The sequence below is a fragment of the Carcharhinus amblyrhynchos genome, unplaced genomic scaffold (assembly GCF_965287045.1).
Source record: "Carcharhinus amblyrhynchos unplaced genomic scaffold, sCarAmb.v2.hapA chromosome_104, whole genome shotgun sequence".
NCBI classification, from domain to species: domain Eukaryota; kingdom Metazoa; phylum Chordata; class Chondrichthyes; order Carcharhiniformes; family Carcharhinidae; genus Carcharhinus; species Carcharhinus amblyrhynchos.
In genome coordinates this window covers 233,400-251,276 of record NW_027649844.1, presented here as the reverse complement: position 1 = coordinate 251,276, position 17,877 = coordinate 233,400, and the positions used below count along the sequence as shown (strand labels likewise).

Genomic DNA, 17,877 nt, shown 5'->3' with positions numbered 1-17,877 from the left:
TTAAACCTCTCCCAATCCTCTTCTCGCCCACTACTCTTAGCTACTCTAAACGCCTCCGCTTTTAGTTTAACACTTTCCTTCACCTCCTTCGTTATCCACGGCTTATTACCTCTCCTCCTACGGTCCTTTTTGACCATCGGAATAAATTTCTGCTGAGCACCAAGAAAGATCTCCTTAAAGATCCTCCACTGCTCCTCAGCAGACCTACTTTCCAACGCGCTCCCCCAGTCCATATTCGCCAATTCTTCACTCATCCTACCGTACTCCCCTCTGTTCAAACAAAGGACGCGTGTCCAGGAACCCACTTTCTCCTCCTCCATCTGCAACAGAAACTTCACCATACAATGATCACTCTTCCCAAGAGGATCCTTCACCACAAGGTCCCTAATTCTACCCGCCTCATTAAATAACACCAGATCCAAGATAGCTCGCTGCCTCGTCGGCTCCAACACACACTGTTCAAGGAAACTATCCCGGCAGCATTCCAAGAACTCCTCCTCGAGCCCACCGCGTCCAACATGGGTCAACCAATCAATATGTAGATTGAAATCCCCCATAATTAGGAACAATAAGCTGTTCATAGCAGGGCCCAGCTCAGAACATCCAAAGGACTGCACCCAGTGAGAGATGCAAATTAAAGAGAGGACAGAGAGAGAGAGACAGACAGAGCTGGGACAGAGCTATATATGTGTGTGTGTGTGTGTGTGTGTGTGTGTGTGTGTGTGTGCACGCGCATGCGCGTTCAGAAGATGGAACCTGAGCAGACACCAACATCCCAAACACTGCCTGTTGTTCACTCATTAACAATATGGCAAGACTGAATTCTAGATTCTCCCCCCCAAAAAAACCAAACAAACAAATGGGGAGAATAGTGGTGTTCCCCATGTATCTGCGGCCCTTCGGGATGGAAGTTTACCATTTATATAGATGATTTGGAGGAGGGGGCTGAGTGTTGGGTGTTGAAATTTGCTGACGACACAAAGATAAGTGGAAAGGCAAATTGTGCGGAGGGTGTGGAAAGTCTGCAGAGGGATCTAGATAGGCTAAGCGAGTGGGCGAGGACCTGGCAGATGGAGTACAATATTAGCAAGTGTGAGGTTATCCACTTTGGCAGAAATAATAGTAGGAGGGATTACTATTTAAAGGGCGAAAAGCTGCAGCATGCTACGGTGCACAGGGACCTGGGGGTCCTTGTGCATGAGTCGCAAAAACCCAGTCTGCAGGTGTAGCAGGTGATCAGGAAGGCGAATGGGATGCTGGCCTTCATAGCGAGGGGGATTGAATGTCAAAGCAGGGAGGTCTTGCTGCAACTGTACAGGGTACTGGTGAGGCTGCAGCTGGAGTACTGTGTGCAGTTTTGGTCGCCGTACTTGCGCAAGGATATTTTGGCCTTGGAGGGAGTGCAGAGGAGGTTCACTAGGCTGATACCGGAGATGAGGGGGTTGAACTATGAAGAGAGGCTGAATAGACTGGGTTTGTACTCGTTGGAATTTAGAAGGCTGAGGGGGGATCCTACAGAGACTTACAAGATAACGAATGGGATGGATAGGGTAGAGGTAGAGAGATTCTTCCCGCTCAGAAAGGACAGCAGGACTAGAGGGCACAGCCTCAAGATAAGGGGGGAGCAGTTTAGAACAGAGTTGAGGAGGAAGTTCTTCTCTCAAACGGTGGTGAATCTCTGGAATTCTCTGCCCGTTGATGTGGTAGAGGCATGTGGTATGTGGTATATTTAAGACACGGGTAGATAGGTTTTTGATAGGCAAGGGGATTAAGGGTTATGGGGAGAAAGCGGGAAAGTGGAACTGATCCACTTCAGATCAGCCATGATCTTATTGAATGGCGGGGCAGGCTCGAAGGGCTAGATGGCCTACTCCTGCTCCTATTTGTTATGTTCTTATGGGTTTGGAAGTTGTTTGCTAAGGATCTTCGGTGAGTTGTTGCAGTGCGTCTTGTAGATGGTACACACTGCTGCTACTGATGGAGGGAGTGGATTACAGAATCATAGAATCACAGACACTACAGTGCAGAAAGAGGCCCTTTGGCCCATCGAGTCTGCAACAAACACAATCCCACCCAGGCCCTACCCCCATATCCCTCCATATTACACCCACTAATCCCTCTAACCTACGCATCCCTGGATACTAAGGGGCAATTTCTTAGCAAGGCCAATCAACCTAATCCGCACATCTTTGGACTGCGGGAGGAAACCGGAGCACCCGAAGGAAACCCACACAGACATGAGGAGAACGTGCAAACTCCACATAGACAGTGACCCGAGCCAGGACCCTGGAGCTGCGAAGCAGAGGTGCTAACCACTGTGCTACCGTGTCACCCTAAATCATAGAATCCCTGCACTACAGGACGCCATTCAGCCCATAGAGACTGCACTAACCACAATGCCATGTGTCCTATCCCTGTAACCCCATGTATTTACACTAGCTAGTTCCCCTGACACTATGTGGCAATTTATCAAGGCCAATCCACCTAACCCGCACATCTTTAGACTTTGGAAGAAAACCTGAGCACCCGGAGCAAACCCATGCAGACATGGGGAGAATGTGCAGAGTCCACACAGACAGCTATCCAAGGCCAGAAACTGAGCTGGGGCTCCTGGCACTGTGAGACAGCAGTGTTAACCACTGTGCTACCGTTCCCCCCTTTGTGAATGTGATGCCAATCAAGCGGGCTGCTTTGTCCTCGATGGTGTCCAGCTTTCTTGAGTATTGTTGGGAGCTGCCTTCATCCAGGCAAGTGGAGAGTATCCCATCACATTCCTGACTTGGGTCCTTGTAGATGGTGGGACAGGCTTTGGGGAGGCGGGAGTCAGGAGGTGAGTTACTCTCTGCAGGATTCCCAGCCTCTGTCCTGCTCTGGTAGCCACAGTATTTATATGGCTGGGACCCAGTTCAGTTTCTGGTAACTCCCAGGATATCAATAGTGGACGAGGGGATTCAGCGCTGGTAACACCATTGACTGTCAAGGGAGGAGATGGTTAGGTTCTCTCTCACTGGAGATGAGTCACAGTCTCAGGATACAGGGGAGACCATTAGGGACAGAGATGAGGAGACATTTCTTCACTCAGAGGGTGGTGAACCTGTGGAATTCTTCACCACAGAACACAGTGGAGGTCAAATCACTGAATATATATTGAAGAAGGAAATGGGTAGATTTCTTGACTCTGAATGTGCAAAAGAGAGCGATGGGAGAGAGAGTAGGAGTGTGGCGTGGAGAGAGAGGGACAGCCATGATCATATTGATTGGCAGAGCACGCTCCGAGACCTACTCCTGCTCCTAGTCTCTCTGCTTCAATCCGGGGAGAATTGGCAATTTCAGCAAGTTTATAAATAAGAGGAGGAAGTTGTGTTGGAAAAAATATGACAAGAGTGAGAAACAATAGGCTGTTCATAACAGGGCCCAGCTCAGAACATCCAAAGGACCGCACCCAGCAAGAGATGCAAACTACAGAGATGAGAGAGAGAGAGGGAGAGACAGCTGGGACGGTCTGTGTGTGTATATGCCTGCGCGCACGCGCGCACCTAGGTTCAGAAGATGGAACCTGAACAGACACCAACATCCCAAACACTGCCTGCTGTTCACTCATTAACAATACGGTCGGGAACGGCAAGGCTCAATTCCAGATTCTCCCCAAAAAACACACCAAACAAATGGGGAGAATAATGGCTGTGTGAAAATGAGGGAGCAGTGGGGGTGATTGAAGAGGGAGATGAGGGAAGAATTTCTTTCTCTCCGAGGGTGCTGAGTCTCTGGGAATCTCTGCCTCAGAAGGCAGTGGGTGTGGGGGACGGGGCAGAGTCTTTGAGTGTGTTTGAGGCAGAGGTGGATAGATTCTGGGTTAGCGAGGGGTGGGGGGGTGAAAGGATATCAGGAGGGGCGGTGAGGTGGGAACGTGGGGGTTTGAGGATACAATCGAATCAGTCGGGATTATATGGAATGGGGGAGCAGGGCCCGGGGGGCAGAGTGGCCTCCTCCTGACTCTAATCCGTACATTGGGATGGGACTCGGGCTACAACGATTCCGCTTTTAGGAATCACAAACACAATATTTACAATGATTCTGCTGTGAAATGTTAAAGTCAGGTATCACCAAGGGGTGAGTTATCCCTGGACAAAACCGTGCAGAGTGGGGTGAGGGAGTGGGAGGGCCTTACACTGATAGATCCTTGCCCAACACTGACCCATCAACATACGTGTCAGATATATATACATATATTCTTATTCATTTGTGGGACACGGGCGTTGCTGTCTGGACAGCATTTATTGACCCTCCCTAGCTGTCCCTTGGAGAGTCACCCACATTGCTGTGGCTCTGGAGTCACATGTAGGACAGACCAGGTAAGGACAGCAGATTTCCTTCCCTAAAGGACATCAGTGAGGTGGGTTAGTGATGGGTTTTTCCAACAATCGTTGAATCCCTACAGTGCAGAAGGAGGCCATTTGGCCCATCAAGCCTTCACCTACCTCCCACCCAGGCCCTATCCCTGTAACCCCTCGCATTTACCCTGCTAGTCCCCCTGACACCACAGGGACAATTTATTATGGCCAATCAACCTAACCCGCACATCACTGGGAGTGTGGGAGGAAACCCACACAGACACGGGGAGGATGTACAGACTCCGCACACACACACAGCGACCAGAGGCTGGAATTGAACCCGGATCCCTGGCGCTGTGAGACAGCGGTGTTAACCACAATCGACAATGGTTTCATCAGTAGATTCTTAATTCCAGATATTTTTTATTGAATTCACATTCCACCACCTGCCGTGGTGGGATTCAAACCCAGGTCCCCCAGAACATGAGCCGAGTTTCCAGATGAAGAGTCCAGCGATAATACCAGGAGACCATCACCTCTCCCAATATCATCTCTGAATATTTCCAGTCCTGTCAAGGGCACTGGCTACCTGGGGAACAGATATGGGGAAACTGGGCTGAGACAGGACTGAGATGAGTTAATATTGGCATCAGCGACTGTGTCACAGTACTGAATTATTAGACCGATTAATAATATTCCTCTGAATGTCCATAAAACTGAACAGAACCACATCGGCCATTTTGGACGTGTTCACGGCGGCCATTTTGGACGTGTTCACGGCGGCCATTTGGGACGTGTTCACGGCGGCCATTTTGGACGTGTTCACGGCGGCCATTTTGGACATGTTCAGTGATCATTTTCGACATGTTCACAGTGATCATTTTGGACATGTTCACAGTGATCATTTTGGACATGTTCACAGTGATCATTTTGGACATGTTCACAGTGATCATTTTGGACATGTTCACAGTGATCATTTTGGACATGTTCACAGTGATCATTTTGGACATGTTCACAGTGATCATTTTGGACATGTTCACGGTGGCCATTTTGGACATGTTCAGTGATCATTTTGGACATGTTCACAGTGGCCATTTTGGACATGTTCACGATGGCCATTTTGGACATGTTCACGGCAGCCATTTTGGACATGTTCACAGCGGCCATTTTGTCCACAAACACCTGAATCATTACAGCAGCATTTCTTTATTCTTCAGGCAGAGCTTCACATTCCTGCCATTGGCCAGGTTTAGCTTGTGACGACTCATTGGTCTTGCTCACCCCAAACCCCCCCTCGCAGATTTCAGCCAACCCCGAATGGCCAACACTGAAGCAAAGATAAACATCAACACTCACTTGTGCTCATGTGGGAGACACTGCCGACCGTCCCAATTTCATGTACCCCATTCAGAGCCTTCACTGGAACCGATCCAAACCACTTTCCAGACATCACAGCCAGCGAGGAGCTTCTGGAAACACGGACAGAGTAAAGCAGTGAGTGAGTCAGGCAGCACACTGTCCCCCATCAAACACTCCCAGGACAGGTACAGCACGGGGTTAGATACAGAGTAAAGCTCCCTCTACACTGTCCCCCATCAAATACTCCCAGGACAGGTACAGCACAGAGTTAGATACAGAGTAAAGCTCCCTCTACACTGTCCCCATCAAACACTCCCAGGACAGGTACAGCACAGAGTTAGATACAGAGTAAAGCTCCCTCTACACTGTTCCCCCAACAAACACTCCCAGGACAGGTACAGCACGGGGTTAGATACAGACTAAAGCTCCCTCTACAGTGTCCCCCCATCAAACACTCCCAGGACAGGTACAGCACGGGGTTAGATACAGAGTAAAGCTCCCTTTACATTGTCCCCCCATCAAACACTCCCAGGACAGGTACAACACGGGGTTAGATACAGAGTAAAGAATTTTAGTTGCTGGAACTGCTTGTGTTAAAATTAATCATTCACTCCAATAATTTTCTCTGCAATTAATGAATTATTTGTTAATATTGAAAGCTCTTAATTGATGCTTACTAACTGAGTTTCTTCACACATTGGAACAACATATTTGACGTAGGTTTTCACTCATTAGGGGCTCTTTGTTTAGGTTAATCATAGATTATTAATTACCAATTCAGGCCCATCACAAAATGCTTGGATTATTTCCTTCAGACTATCCTGTGATTGGAACTAATAATCAATACTTAGAATCGTGATATTATCTGATTTAGTTGGGGGATTTTTCACGTCCCGCCCACCATTGGAATTGTAGTGGGCGGGAGGTGGGGGTGGTGAGGCCACGCACAGGTCTGTCGACAGTTGACGTTGGGTGGGATTTTCTGATATTGGGGTGAGTGTGTCCACTGCATCAATTCTTTTAAAAGCGTAAACTGATTAATTATTCATTGTCAAATTAATCTCAAACAATGATGAGGCGGAGTACAGGAAACAGATAGAGAATCTGGTGAACTGGTGCGGTGAAATAATCTCTCCCTCAATGTCAACAAAACGAAGGAGATTGTCATGGACTTCAGGAGGTGGAGTGGAGAACATGCCCCTGTCTACAAATTAGTGTGGGGAACGTACGCTGATATATTACACACAAGTTGAGATAACTTGACTCTTAATAATAAATCTGTAAAACAACGGAACAACTGCCATTTGGATAAAGTCAATCTGATGATCAAATGTGTGAACGAACAGGAGAGAGACAAGTTTACAAAAATCCGTCAATCGATAAACACAAATTCAGATGGAGTGAAAATTGAACTTCAATCCCGGACTCGACCGAAATCTGAGCTAAACTTGAGCAAAATTTGCCGAACGTTGACTCGAAATTTGACATATACTTGACGGACATTTGACAAAAATTTGCCCGATATTTACCTGAAGTTTGAGTTAAATCTGAGGGAAATTCTGAGGCAAATTTTGGGATAAATTTGAGGGTAATCCTTGAGCTCAATTTGAGGTATATTTCGAGGTAAATTTTGAGCTACGTTTGAGGAAAATTTGGGTTAATTTAAGAATAAATTTTGAAGTAAATTTGATTTCCATTATGAGCCAGGTTTTGGGCAATTTTTGAGGTACATTTGGGTAAATCTTGAGGCAAATTATGGGGTAGATTTGCCATAAATTTTGAGGTAAATTTTGAGCTATATTTTGAGTAACGTTTGAGGTAAACTTGAGGCAAATTTTGAGGTAAATTATGAGATAAACATCGAGGTAAATTGAGGTAAATTGTGAGAAAAATGTTGAGGTGTATTTTGAAGGAAGTTTGAGATAAATTTGAGGGTTTATTTTGGGCTCAATTTGATCTGAGTTTGAGGTAAATTTGGGGTAACTTTTTGAGCTAAATTTGGGGGTAAATTTTGAGGCACATTTAGAGGTAAATTTTGAGAAAAATGTTGTGGTAAATTGTGAAGTAAGTTTGGGATAAATTTGGGGGTATATTTTTGAGCTTTGAGGTAAATTTGGGGTAATCTTTGAGAGAAATTTTAAGCCACATTTTGAGGTAAATTTGACGCAGATTTTGAGGTAAATGTTGAGATAAATTTGAGATACATTTTGAGGTAAATTTTGAGTGATATTTGAGGAAAATTTGGGTTAATTTAGGTGCAAATTTTGAGCTACACTATGAGCCAGGTTTTGGGCAAATTTTTAGGCAAATTTGGGTAAGTCTTGAGGTAAATTATGGGGTACACTTGCGATAAATTTCGAGCTGTATTTTGGATATCGGCTGAGGTAAACTTGAAGCAAATTTTAAGGTAAATTGTGAGATAAATGTTGACGTAAATTTTGAGAAAACATTGAGGTATATTTTGAAGGAAGTTTGGGATAAATGTGAGGGTTTATTTTGGACTAAATTTGACCCGAGTTTGAGGTAAATTTGGGGTAACCTTGGAGCTAAATTTGGGGGTAAATTTTGAGGCACAGCTTAAGGCAAATTTTGAGAAAACTGTTGAGATAAATTTTGAAGTAAGTTTGGGATAAATTTGGGGGCATATTTTTGAGCTTTGAGGTAAATTTGGGGTAACTTTTGAGAGAAATTTTGAGCCACATTTTGAAATGTTGAGATAAATTTGAGGTAAATTCTGAGAAAAATGTTAAGATAAATTTTGAAGAAATTTTGAGCTAAATTTCAGCAAAGCTTTGAGGTGAATTTGGGATAAATTTGTGGTGAAATAGGATTTTGAGGATAATGTTAAATTTGAGGCAGATTTGGGGTAAATTTGAGGGGATAATTTGAGCTACATTTGACCTACATTTTGAGGTTAAATTTGTGGTGAAACTTATGGTAAATTGGAGGATATTGAGGCTAATGATAATATTGAGATAAATTTGAGGTAAAATTTGGGGTGAGTTTGGGGTAAATTTTGGGGTAAGTTTGGGGTAAATGTTAATTTTGAGGGATTTTCACTCGGATTCATTCATGTCTTTTCTAATCTCTCTCTTCAATACTCTCCCTTCTCCAAGGACAAGGGCTGCTCTCCTTCCCCAGGCAGGAGCAGGCCGCACACCAAGCCTCGGCCTCTCCCCGCGGTGTCTGTCCGCCCAGGGCCCCGCGCCCCGCTCCGGCCGCCCGCCTCCCGGGAGTCCCGCTGCTGCTGCCACCACCGGCTGGGCTGAGGGTCGGCAAGGAGGGGGCGGGGTCTGGGGAGGAGGGGCGGGGCCTGGGAAAGAGGGGGCGGGGCCTGGCAGATCAAGTTCCTCAATCCAGTCATTCAGCAATGAAACAGATGGACAATAAGGAGCAATTTAGCATGGCCAATCCACACAACTTGCACATCTTTGGACACTAATGGACAATTTAGCATGGCCAACCACCCGACCTGCACATCTTTGGACACTAATGGACAATTTAGCATGGCCAACCACCCGACCTGCACATCTTTGGACACTAATGGACAATTTAGCATGGCCAACCACCCGACCTGCACATCTTTGGACACTAATGGACAATTTAGCATGGCCAACCACCCGACCTGCACATCTTTGGACACTAATGGACAATTTAGCATGGCCAACCACCCGACCTGCACATCTTTGGACACTAATGGACAATTTAGCATGGACAATACACCCACCCTGCACATCTTTGGACACCAAGGGGCAATTTAGCATGGTCAATCCACACAACTTTGGAGCGTGGGGGAAAACTGGGGCACCCAGAGGACTCCAATGCAGACACGGGGAGAACGTGCAAACATCGAACAGTCACCTGAGGCAGGAATTGTACCCAGGTCCCTGGTGCTCTGAGGCAGGAAAGCTAACCACTGTGCCACCATTTGTATGATAATCATTGTATTATCACTCTTCCCCGCTATACGTGATATGAAATAATATGCCGTGTGTTAGGGAACTCTATCAGAACCACAAATTTCATTAGGAAGTCAGACTAGACCCCGATCATTTGGTATAAACGTGAAGAAAAGATGTTTCACCCCAGAAATAATTCCACTGAAAAATTCAGGATAATTTAGCATAAAGCCAACTTTATTCAAAGTTTAAACAAAGCTCTAACAAATGAAGCAGCACAACAATTAACAGTTGAACAATATTTAAAAATGAAAGGAACTTTATCTTCAAGTTGATGACAGTACAGTTCCAAATTAAACCCATTCAGGCAGAGATCAAAACCACTTTCAAATAATTGTCATTAATATGCAAACCAGGCATACTTGCTACATGTTGTGTGAACAGTCTTAAAGATTTCAGAGGGAGATTTTGGGGAGAGACAAAGACTGAGTTTTGCAGAACTGCCTGCACATGCCTCTGAATTCAGCAACTCCCAAACTCCCAAAATATCTACTTCCCTCTGCTGCAGACCCTGCTCTGAACATTACCCATATTATCACATGACCCCATCAACTGATTTTCCAAGGAAGTGTTTGTGCAAACAAAAGTCCACTCGGTTGATTGAAGTAACAAATTCTTCTTTGGAACGAGTCATTAACTAGCTTTGCAAACCTTGAGTGAACTGTCTTCCAGTCAAACTGACTGCTGGCAGATTAAATCTGAAAGCAGAACGATCTCCTCCCTGGGCTACATGCTATATCACGCGCCTTCTCCCAGTTTACCTCAATTATAACACATACACCAATCTCAAATCAACACACCTCTTCAAAGCCCTGTTTCACTCTCCCTTGGAAGCAATCTCATTGAAAACAAGCCTGCAAACAACTCAAGGTATGTTATGACCATTTAGTAACAGTGAATAAACCCTTCAATCTCTTTTCAAACTGCTTTAGAGATCTGTGAACCCGATATATGGACAGATAATTTCAAAAAACTAATTAAAAACATTTTAAACTCATTTAAACCTCTTCATCCCCCCTTTAAACTTCATTAGCCCCGCACAAATAAAGGATTTAAAAAACACATTTAAAAGCCCTTAACAAAGAATCCCCATCACCATTAAACAACCCAAACACACAATATTCATCAACTTGCAACATATCAAAATAATCCCAATTTAATCCCCGTTTTAAGCTATTTTACTGGCATTCAGGAATCCGTTTGCAATGGACATTAACACACACACACACACACACACACACTCAGCCTCCGACACACACACACACTCAGCCTCCGACACACACACACACTCAGCCTCCGACACACACACACACTCAGCCTCCGACACACACACACACTCAGCCTCCGACACACACACACACTCAGCCTCCAACACACACACACACACTCAGCCTCCGACACACACACACACTCAGCCTCCGACACACACACACACTCAGCCTCCGACACACACACACACACTCAGCCTCCGACACACACACACACTCAGCCTCCGACACACACACACACTCAGCCTCCGACACACAAACACACTCAGCCTCCGACACACACACACTCAGCCTCCGACACACACACACTCAGCCTCCAACACACACACACAGCCTCTGACACACACACACACACACTCAGCCTCCGACACACAAACACACTCAGCCTCCGACACACACACACAGCCTCTGACACACACACACACACTCAGCCTCCAACACACACACACACTAACACACTCAGCCTCCGACACACACACACTAACACACTCAGCCTCCAACACACACACACACACTCAGCCTCCAACACACACACACTAACACACTCAGCCTCCAACGCGCACACACACAGCCTCCAACACACACCAACACACTCAGCCTCCAACACACACACACTAACACACTCAGCCTCCAACACACACACACTAACACACTCAGCCTCCAACACACACACACTAACGCACTCAGCCTCCAACACACACACACTAACACTCAGCCTCCAACAGACTCAGCCTCTAACACACACACACTAACACACACACACACAGCATCCCCATCAACAGTCTGGATTTTTTTGCTTCTTCATTTCTCTTTCTTTTATTCATTCTGAGCCGTCTTTTCTCCTTGAGAGTTGGTTAGCTCCAGTTTCTTGCAGGGGAGATACGGTCTCAACATATCTTGGACCTGGGAACAGAGGAGAATCTCACATTAAGGAATCATTATTGAGGGCATTGCGACACAATCACACTCTCACTTCCCACTCACTTTCCCAAAACATCCCTGAGCCCAAAAAAACAGGGTAATCTCCATCCCCTGTAACACCAGAGGGAGCAAAATCCTGTCAATGCTCTCTCCCCAATGCCAACTGGTGAGGGCCCAGTAATGCTGACTCTACGCAATCATTCAAACCAACTCAGAACAGTTCATCAGTAATGTCTAGGAATAGCAAATGAATGACTAAAAAACATCTAAACTGCTCACTGGAAATCGATAAACAAGACTAACTAGTCATGATTAAACTATATTAATAGTGGATAATGGTTAGTTAATGAAAATGAGAAATTGTTAATGCTTCAGGGATGATTAATCAGTCCGAACTAGCAATAGTTAGCAATGTGAATTGTTTAGGGATAATCACTGCTAACTAGAACTGGTTAACAAATACTACCAGCATTGGCAAATCAATGCCAATTAGACACTGCTAGTCTATCCAACCTTTGTAATGTGTAATCGGTCCTCACAATGCACGGTTCAAACAATACCAGCTCTGAATGTTTACTCAAGGCTAATCCATCATGGTTCATCAAGGCTGATGGGGAATTATTAGTTAGTAACAATTGGATATAGTTAAATAATGCTGTCAAGGAATGGTTAATCTATCCTAATGAGCAATAGGGGTGAAAGCACAGGCGGATAACGTTGTGATGAAGGGACAAAGCATGCTTGCCTTCAGCGGCCAGGGCATCGAGGATCAAAGTTTGGAAATTACTACACAGCTCTACTGCACTATGTGTTAGACCACATTTGGAATATTGTGGGATGTTCTGGTCGCTACCATACCAGAAGGACATGGGTGTTTTGGAGAGAGTGCAAAGAAGGTTCACCAGGATGTTGCCTTCATAGAAAGGGAACTTGAGGTCAGGTGCAGAGATGTCTTGCTGCAATTGTATAGTGAGGACATACCTGGAATATTAGGGAGGGAAGTTTTTTTTATATTTTTACTTTTCTGCTGGTAATTGATTCAGGGATGGCAGTTCAGGCTGTAAGCTGCATCTCCTGTGGGATGTATGTAGTGAGGGACTCCCACAGTGTTTCAGGTGATTTTACTTGTGGGAAGTGTGTTAGATTGCAGTTTCTGGAGGAGCGTGTAAAGGAGCTGGAAGGGGAATTAGAGGAGCTCCGTATAATTCGGGAAGTGGAGGCGGACATAGAAAGGAGTTATAAGGAGATAGTCACTCCTAGGAATAAGTCTTGGGTCACTGCCAGGAAGAGGGGCAAAAAGCAGTTGGGGGGACAATCCCCTGGGGCTGTTCCCCTCCAAAATAGGTTTTCGGTCCTGGAGGCTACAGTTGAGGAGAAATCAATTGGGGATAGCCAAAGGGAGCAGGTCTCTGGGGGTGAGCCTATTGGGAAACCTCAGGTGGTTAGGGGTAAGAGATTGGGCCTCGTGATTGGGGACTCCACAGCTATGGGGACGGATAGGAGAGTTGGAGGTAAGGGTAGGGACTCTGGGCTGGTGTGTTGCCTACCAGGGGCTGGGGTCCAGGATGTATCGGACAGAGTATTCAGGACTCTTAGGGGAGAGGGAGATCAACCCCAAGTTATAGTTCATGTGGGGACACATGACATAGGGAGATTAAGGGAAGGGGATATTAAGCAAAGATTTATGGAGTTGGGGTGGAAACTAAAGGCGAAGTCAGAAAGAGTAGTTATATCTGGACTCTTGCCTGTGCCACGGGATAGTTTAGAGAGGAATAGGGAGAGGGAAAGTTTGAACTCGTGGCTGAGGGGATGGTGCAGGAGGGAGGGGTTCAGGTACTTGAGCAATTGGGGCTCATTCTGGGGTAGGTGGGACCTCTATAAGAGGGATGGTCTACACCTGAACCAGAGGGGAATCAATATCCTGGGGGGTAAATTTGCAAAAGCGATGCAGGAAGGTTTAAACTGATTCGGAGGGGGGGAGGGATAGTGAGGAAAGGGGGTGAAAGTGAGGGGGGCATAGTTGGGGAATGCAAGGCACGGCATAGTGGGGGTGGGGCGGAGCAGGGTTTGAAATGCGTGTACTTTAATGCGAGGAGTATTCGCAATAAAGTGGATGAACTTGCAGCGTGGATCAGTACCTGGGACTTTGATGTTGTGGCCATTTCTGAGACATGGATAGAGCAGGGTCAGGAATGGATGTTGCAGGTTCCGGGGTACAAATGCTTTAGTCGGAGTAGAGAAGAAGGTAGAAGGGGGGGTGGGGTAGCATTGCTAGTCAAGGACTGTATCACAGTGTCGGAGAGAAAGTTTGATGAGGACTTGTCAGTTGAGGTAGTATGGGCGGAGATTAGAAATAGGAGAGGAGAGGTCACCCTGTTGGGAGTCTTTTATAGACCTCCTAAAAGTTCTAGAGAGGTTGAGGAAAGGATTGCGGAGACAATCCTGGTTAGGAGTGAAAGTAATAGGGTAATTGTTATGGGGGACTTTAACTTTACGAATATTGATTGGAGTTGCTATAGTTCTAGCTCGCTAGAGGGGTCAGTGTTTGTACAAAGCGTGCAGGAAGGTTTTTTGTCTCAGTATGTAGATAGGCCAACTAGAGGTGAGGCTATATTGGATTTGGTGCTGGGAAATGAGCCAGACCAGGTTCTAGACTTGGAAGTTGGTGTGCATTTTGGTGATAGTGACCACAATTCGGTTACGTTCACCTTAGTGATGGGAAGAGATAGGCATGAACCTCGGGTCAGCAATTTTAGCTGGGGTAAGGGCGATTATGAGGCTATCAGGAGTGAATTAGGAAGCATGGATTGGATTAGGGGATTACAGGGACTGGGAACGTCTGAAATGTGGAGTTTTTTCAAGGAGCAGCTACTGCGAGTCCTTGATAGGTATGTCCCTGTCAGGCATGGTGGATTTGGTAGATCTAGGGAACCGTGGTGCACTAAAAGAGTTGAGTCGATGGTTAAAAAGAAAAAGGAGGCTTATGTTCGGATGAGACTTGAGGGCTCGGGTAGTGCACTAGAAAGCTTTAGATTGGCTAGGAGGGAGTTGAAGAGTGAGCTAAGAAGGGCTAAAAGAGGACATGAGAAGACTTTGGCTGATAGGATTAAGGAGAATCCTAAGGCGTTCTATAGGTATGTCAAGAACAGAAGGTTGGTCAGGGCAAGATTAGGGCCAGTTACAGACAGCAGGGGGAAGTTGTGTGTGGAACCGGAGGAGATTGGAGAAGTATTGAACCAATATTTCTCTTCGGTGTTCACGCAGGGGGACATGAATATAGCTGAGGAGGACATTGGGTTGCAGGGGTGTAAAATAGACAGTATTACGGTTGATAAAGAGGATGTGCTGGAAATTCTTGAGGGGCTGAAAATAGATAAGTCCCCTGGTCCGGATGGGATCTACCCTAGGATTCTCTGGGAGGCTAGAGAGGTGATTGCAGAGCCTCTGGCTCAGATCTTCAGGTCGTCATTGGTCTCTGGTGTAGTCCCGGAGGATTGGAGGATAGCGAATGTTGTCCCATTGTTTAAGAAGGGGAACAGAGACTTTGCCGGGAATTATAGACCGGTGAGTCTTACTTCTGTTGTGGGCAAGGTTTTAGAAAAAATTATTAGGGATAGGATTTATAGTTATTTGGAGTGTAATGAATTGATTAGAAATAGTCAGCATGGTTTTGTAGCGGGTAGGTCGTGCCTTACTAACCTTATTGAGTTTTTTGAGAAGGTGACCAAAGAGGTGGATGGGGGTAAGGCAGTTGACGTGGTATACATGGATTTTAGTAAGGCGTTCGATAAGGTTCACCATGGTAGGCTTCTGCAGAAAATGCAGATGTATGGGATTGTGGGTAATCTAGGAAGTTGGATCAGGAATTGGCTATCAGATAGGAGACAGAGGGTGGTGGTGGATGGTAAATATTCATCATGGAGTGCAGTTACGAGTGGTGTGCCTCAGGGATCTGTTTTGGGGCCACTGTTGTTTGTAATTTTTATTAATGATCTGGATGAGGGTATAGTTGGGTGGATTAGTAAATTTGCTGATGACACCAAAGTTGGAGGTGTGGTAGATTGTGAGGAAGGGTGTCATAGTCTGCAGGGAGACTTAGATAGGTTGCAGAGCTGGGCCGAGAGGTGGCGGATGGAATTTAATGCGGAGAAGTGTGAGGTAATTCACTTTGGTAGGAGCAACAGATGTGTCGAGTATAGGGCTAACGGGAGGACTTTGAATAGTGTGGATGAACAGAGGGATCTAGGTGTGTGTGTACATAGATCCCTGAAAGTTGGGAATCAAGTAGATAAGGTTGTCAAGAAGGCGTACGGTGTCTTGGCGTTTATTGGTAGGGGGATTGAATTTAGGAGTCGCAGTGTAATGTTGCAACTGTACACTACTCTGGTGCGGCCGCACTTGGAGTACTGTGTGCAGTTCTGGTCCCCGCATTACAAGAAGGATGTGGAGGCGTTGGAGAGGGTGCAGAGGAGGTTTACAAGGATGTTGCCTGGTATGGTGGGGAGGTCCTATGAGGAGAGACTGAGGGATCTAGGGTTGTTTTCGTTGGAAAGAAGGCGGCTAAGAGGGGATCTTATTGAAACATATAAGATGATTAGAGGTTTAGATAGGGTGGATAGTGATAGCCTTTTTCCTCGGATGGAGAAAGCTAGCACGAGGGGGCATGGCTTTAAATTAAGGGGGGGTAGCTACAGGACGGATGTCAGGGGTAGGTTCTTTACCCAGCGGGTGGTGAGGGATTGGAATGCCCTGCCTGCTGCAGTTGTAAATGCGTCTAGTTTGGGGGCGTTTAAGAGATCTCTGGATAGGTTTATGGACGAAAAGGGATTGGTATAGGCTAGTGGGTCATTGTTTTTGTAACTGGTCGGCGCAACATCGTGGGCCGAAGGGCCTGTTCTGCGCTGTAATGTTCTATGTTCTATGTTCTATTATTTTCCCTCCTTATCTGAAGAAGGAAGTTCTAGCTCTAGAGGGAGTGCAGCAATGGATTCCCAATTCCTGGGATGGGGCCACTGGCGTATGACAAGAGATTGAGTCAGTTAAAATTGTATTGGCTGCAGTTTAGAAGAATGAGGGGGGTCACACAGAAACCTAGAACATTCGAACAGGAGTAGACAGGCTAGATGAAGGAAGGATGTTCCCGATGGTGGAGAAATCCAGAATCAGGAGTCATAGTCCGAGGATACGGGATAAATAAATCAGGACAGAGATCAGAGGAATTTTTCTTTGCCCAGGGAGTGGTGAATTTGAGAAATTCCCGACCACCAAAATCTGTTGGGTCCAAAACATTGTGGTTTCAACAAAGAGTTAGATATGTCTCTTGGAGCAGATGGGATGAAATACCGGCGCGGTGGGGAGAAGAGAAGAGGGGAGAAGGTTACTGAGTTGGATGATCAGCTCTGATTGTACTGAATGCTGGGGCAGATAGCAAGGGATGAATGACCTCCTCCTGCCCCTATTTTGGATGTATCGCTGAATTCTATACCTGTCGAATGTAGGCAGCCTTTTGCTCATCGGTTTCCAGCTTGTTATTCCCCACGTACATCACTTGTACCTCGACGTCCATGGCTTCACAATCCTCCTCCGAGAGAGACAGAAACCCTGAAACATGGGGAGGACAGGAACGAGAGCTGAATTCCCTGGGAGCAATCAATGTGTTACTGAGACGAGGATGGAAGGGTGGAGAGTTACACCAGAAAGATCAAAGGCTGGTCTGTCAAGACTCCCCCCTCTGTCACGACTCCCCCCTCTGTCACGACTCCCCTCACTGACTACACCCTGCTCCCCTCACACATCCCCACTCACCTCATCCCACATCCCAATCCCCTCACTCACTACACCCCACTCTGACTCACTACACCACACTCCCCTCACTCACTATGCCCCACTCTCACTCACTACATCCCACTCCCCTCGCTCACTACACCCCACTCCCCTCACTCGCTATACCCAACTCCCCTCACTCACGACATTCCCTCTCCCCTCACCCCACATCCCTCATCCCTCAATAGCAGTAAATAAATAAACACTGTCTCTGAT

The 17,877-nt window shown here is 46.2% G+C and overlaps 2 protein-coding genes across 8 annotated transcripts in view; both read right to left on the bottom strand.

Annotated features, from left to right (window-relative positions):
- The window catches only part of LOC145338595 (uromodulin-like), a 113,263-nt gene that overhangs the window by 91,628 nt on the left and 3,758 nt on the right, over positions 1-17,877 (bottom strand). Inside the window, exons 1-2 of one of the 7 annotated variants that reach the window (XM_080182958.1) lie at positions 6,368-8,917; positions 5,688-5,800 (exon numbers count right to left, since the gene is read on the bottom strand). The exons of 1 other annotated variant lie outside the window; for it this stretch is intronic. The gene's annotated coding sequence lies outside the window, so the exon portion shown is untranslated. Of the gene's footprint in view, positions 1-5,687; positions 6,124-6,367; positions 8,918-17,877 lie in introns of those variants that run through there. 5 more of the 7 variants (XM_080182959.1, XM_080182966.1, XM_080182965.1 and 2 more) reach the window with 5 other exon arrangements.
- LOC145338593 (uncharacterized) overlaps positions 11,681-17,877 on the bottom strand; it is a 97,907-nt gene continuing 91,710 nt past the window's right edge. The window contains exons 18-19 of the mRNA XM_080182954.1: positions 17,324-17,439; positions 11,681-11,820 (exon numbers count right to left, since the gene is read on the bottom strand). Of these exons, the coding sequence (XP_080039080.1) occupies positions 11,734-11,820; positions 17,324-17,439 (203 nt within the window). The 3' untranslated portion in view covers positions 11,681-11,733. The remainder of the gene's footprint in view (positions 11,821-17,323; positions 17,440-17,877) is intronic.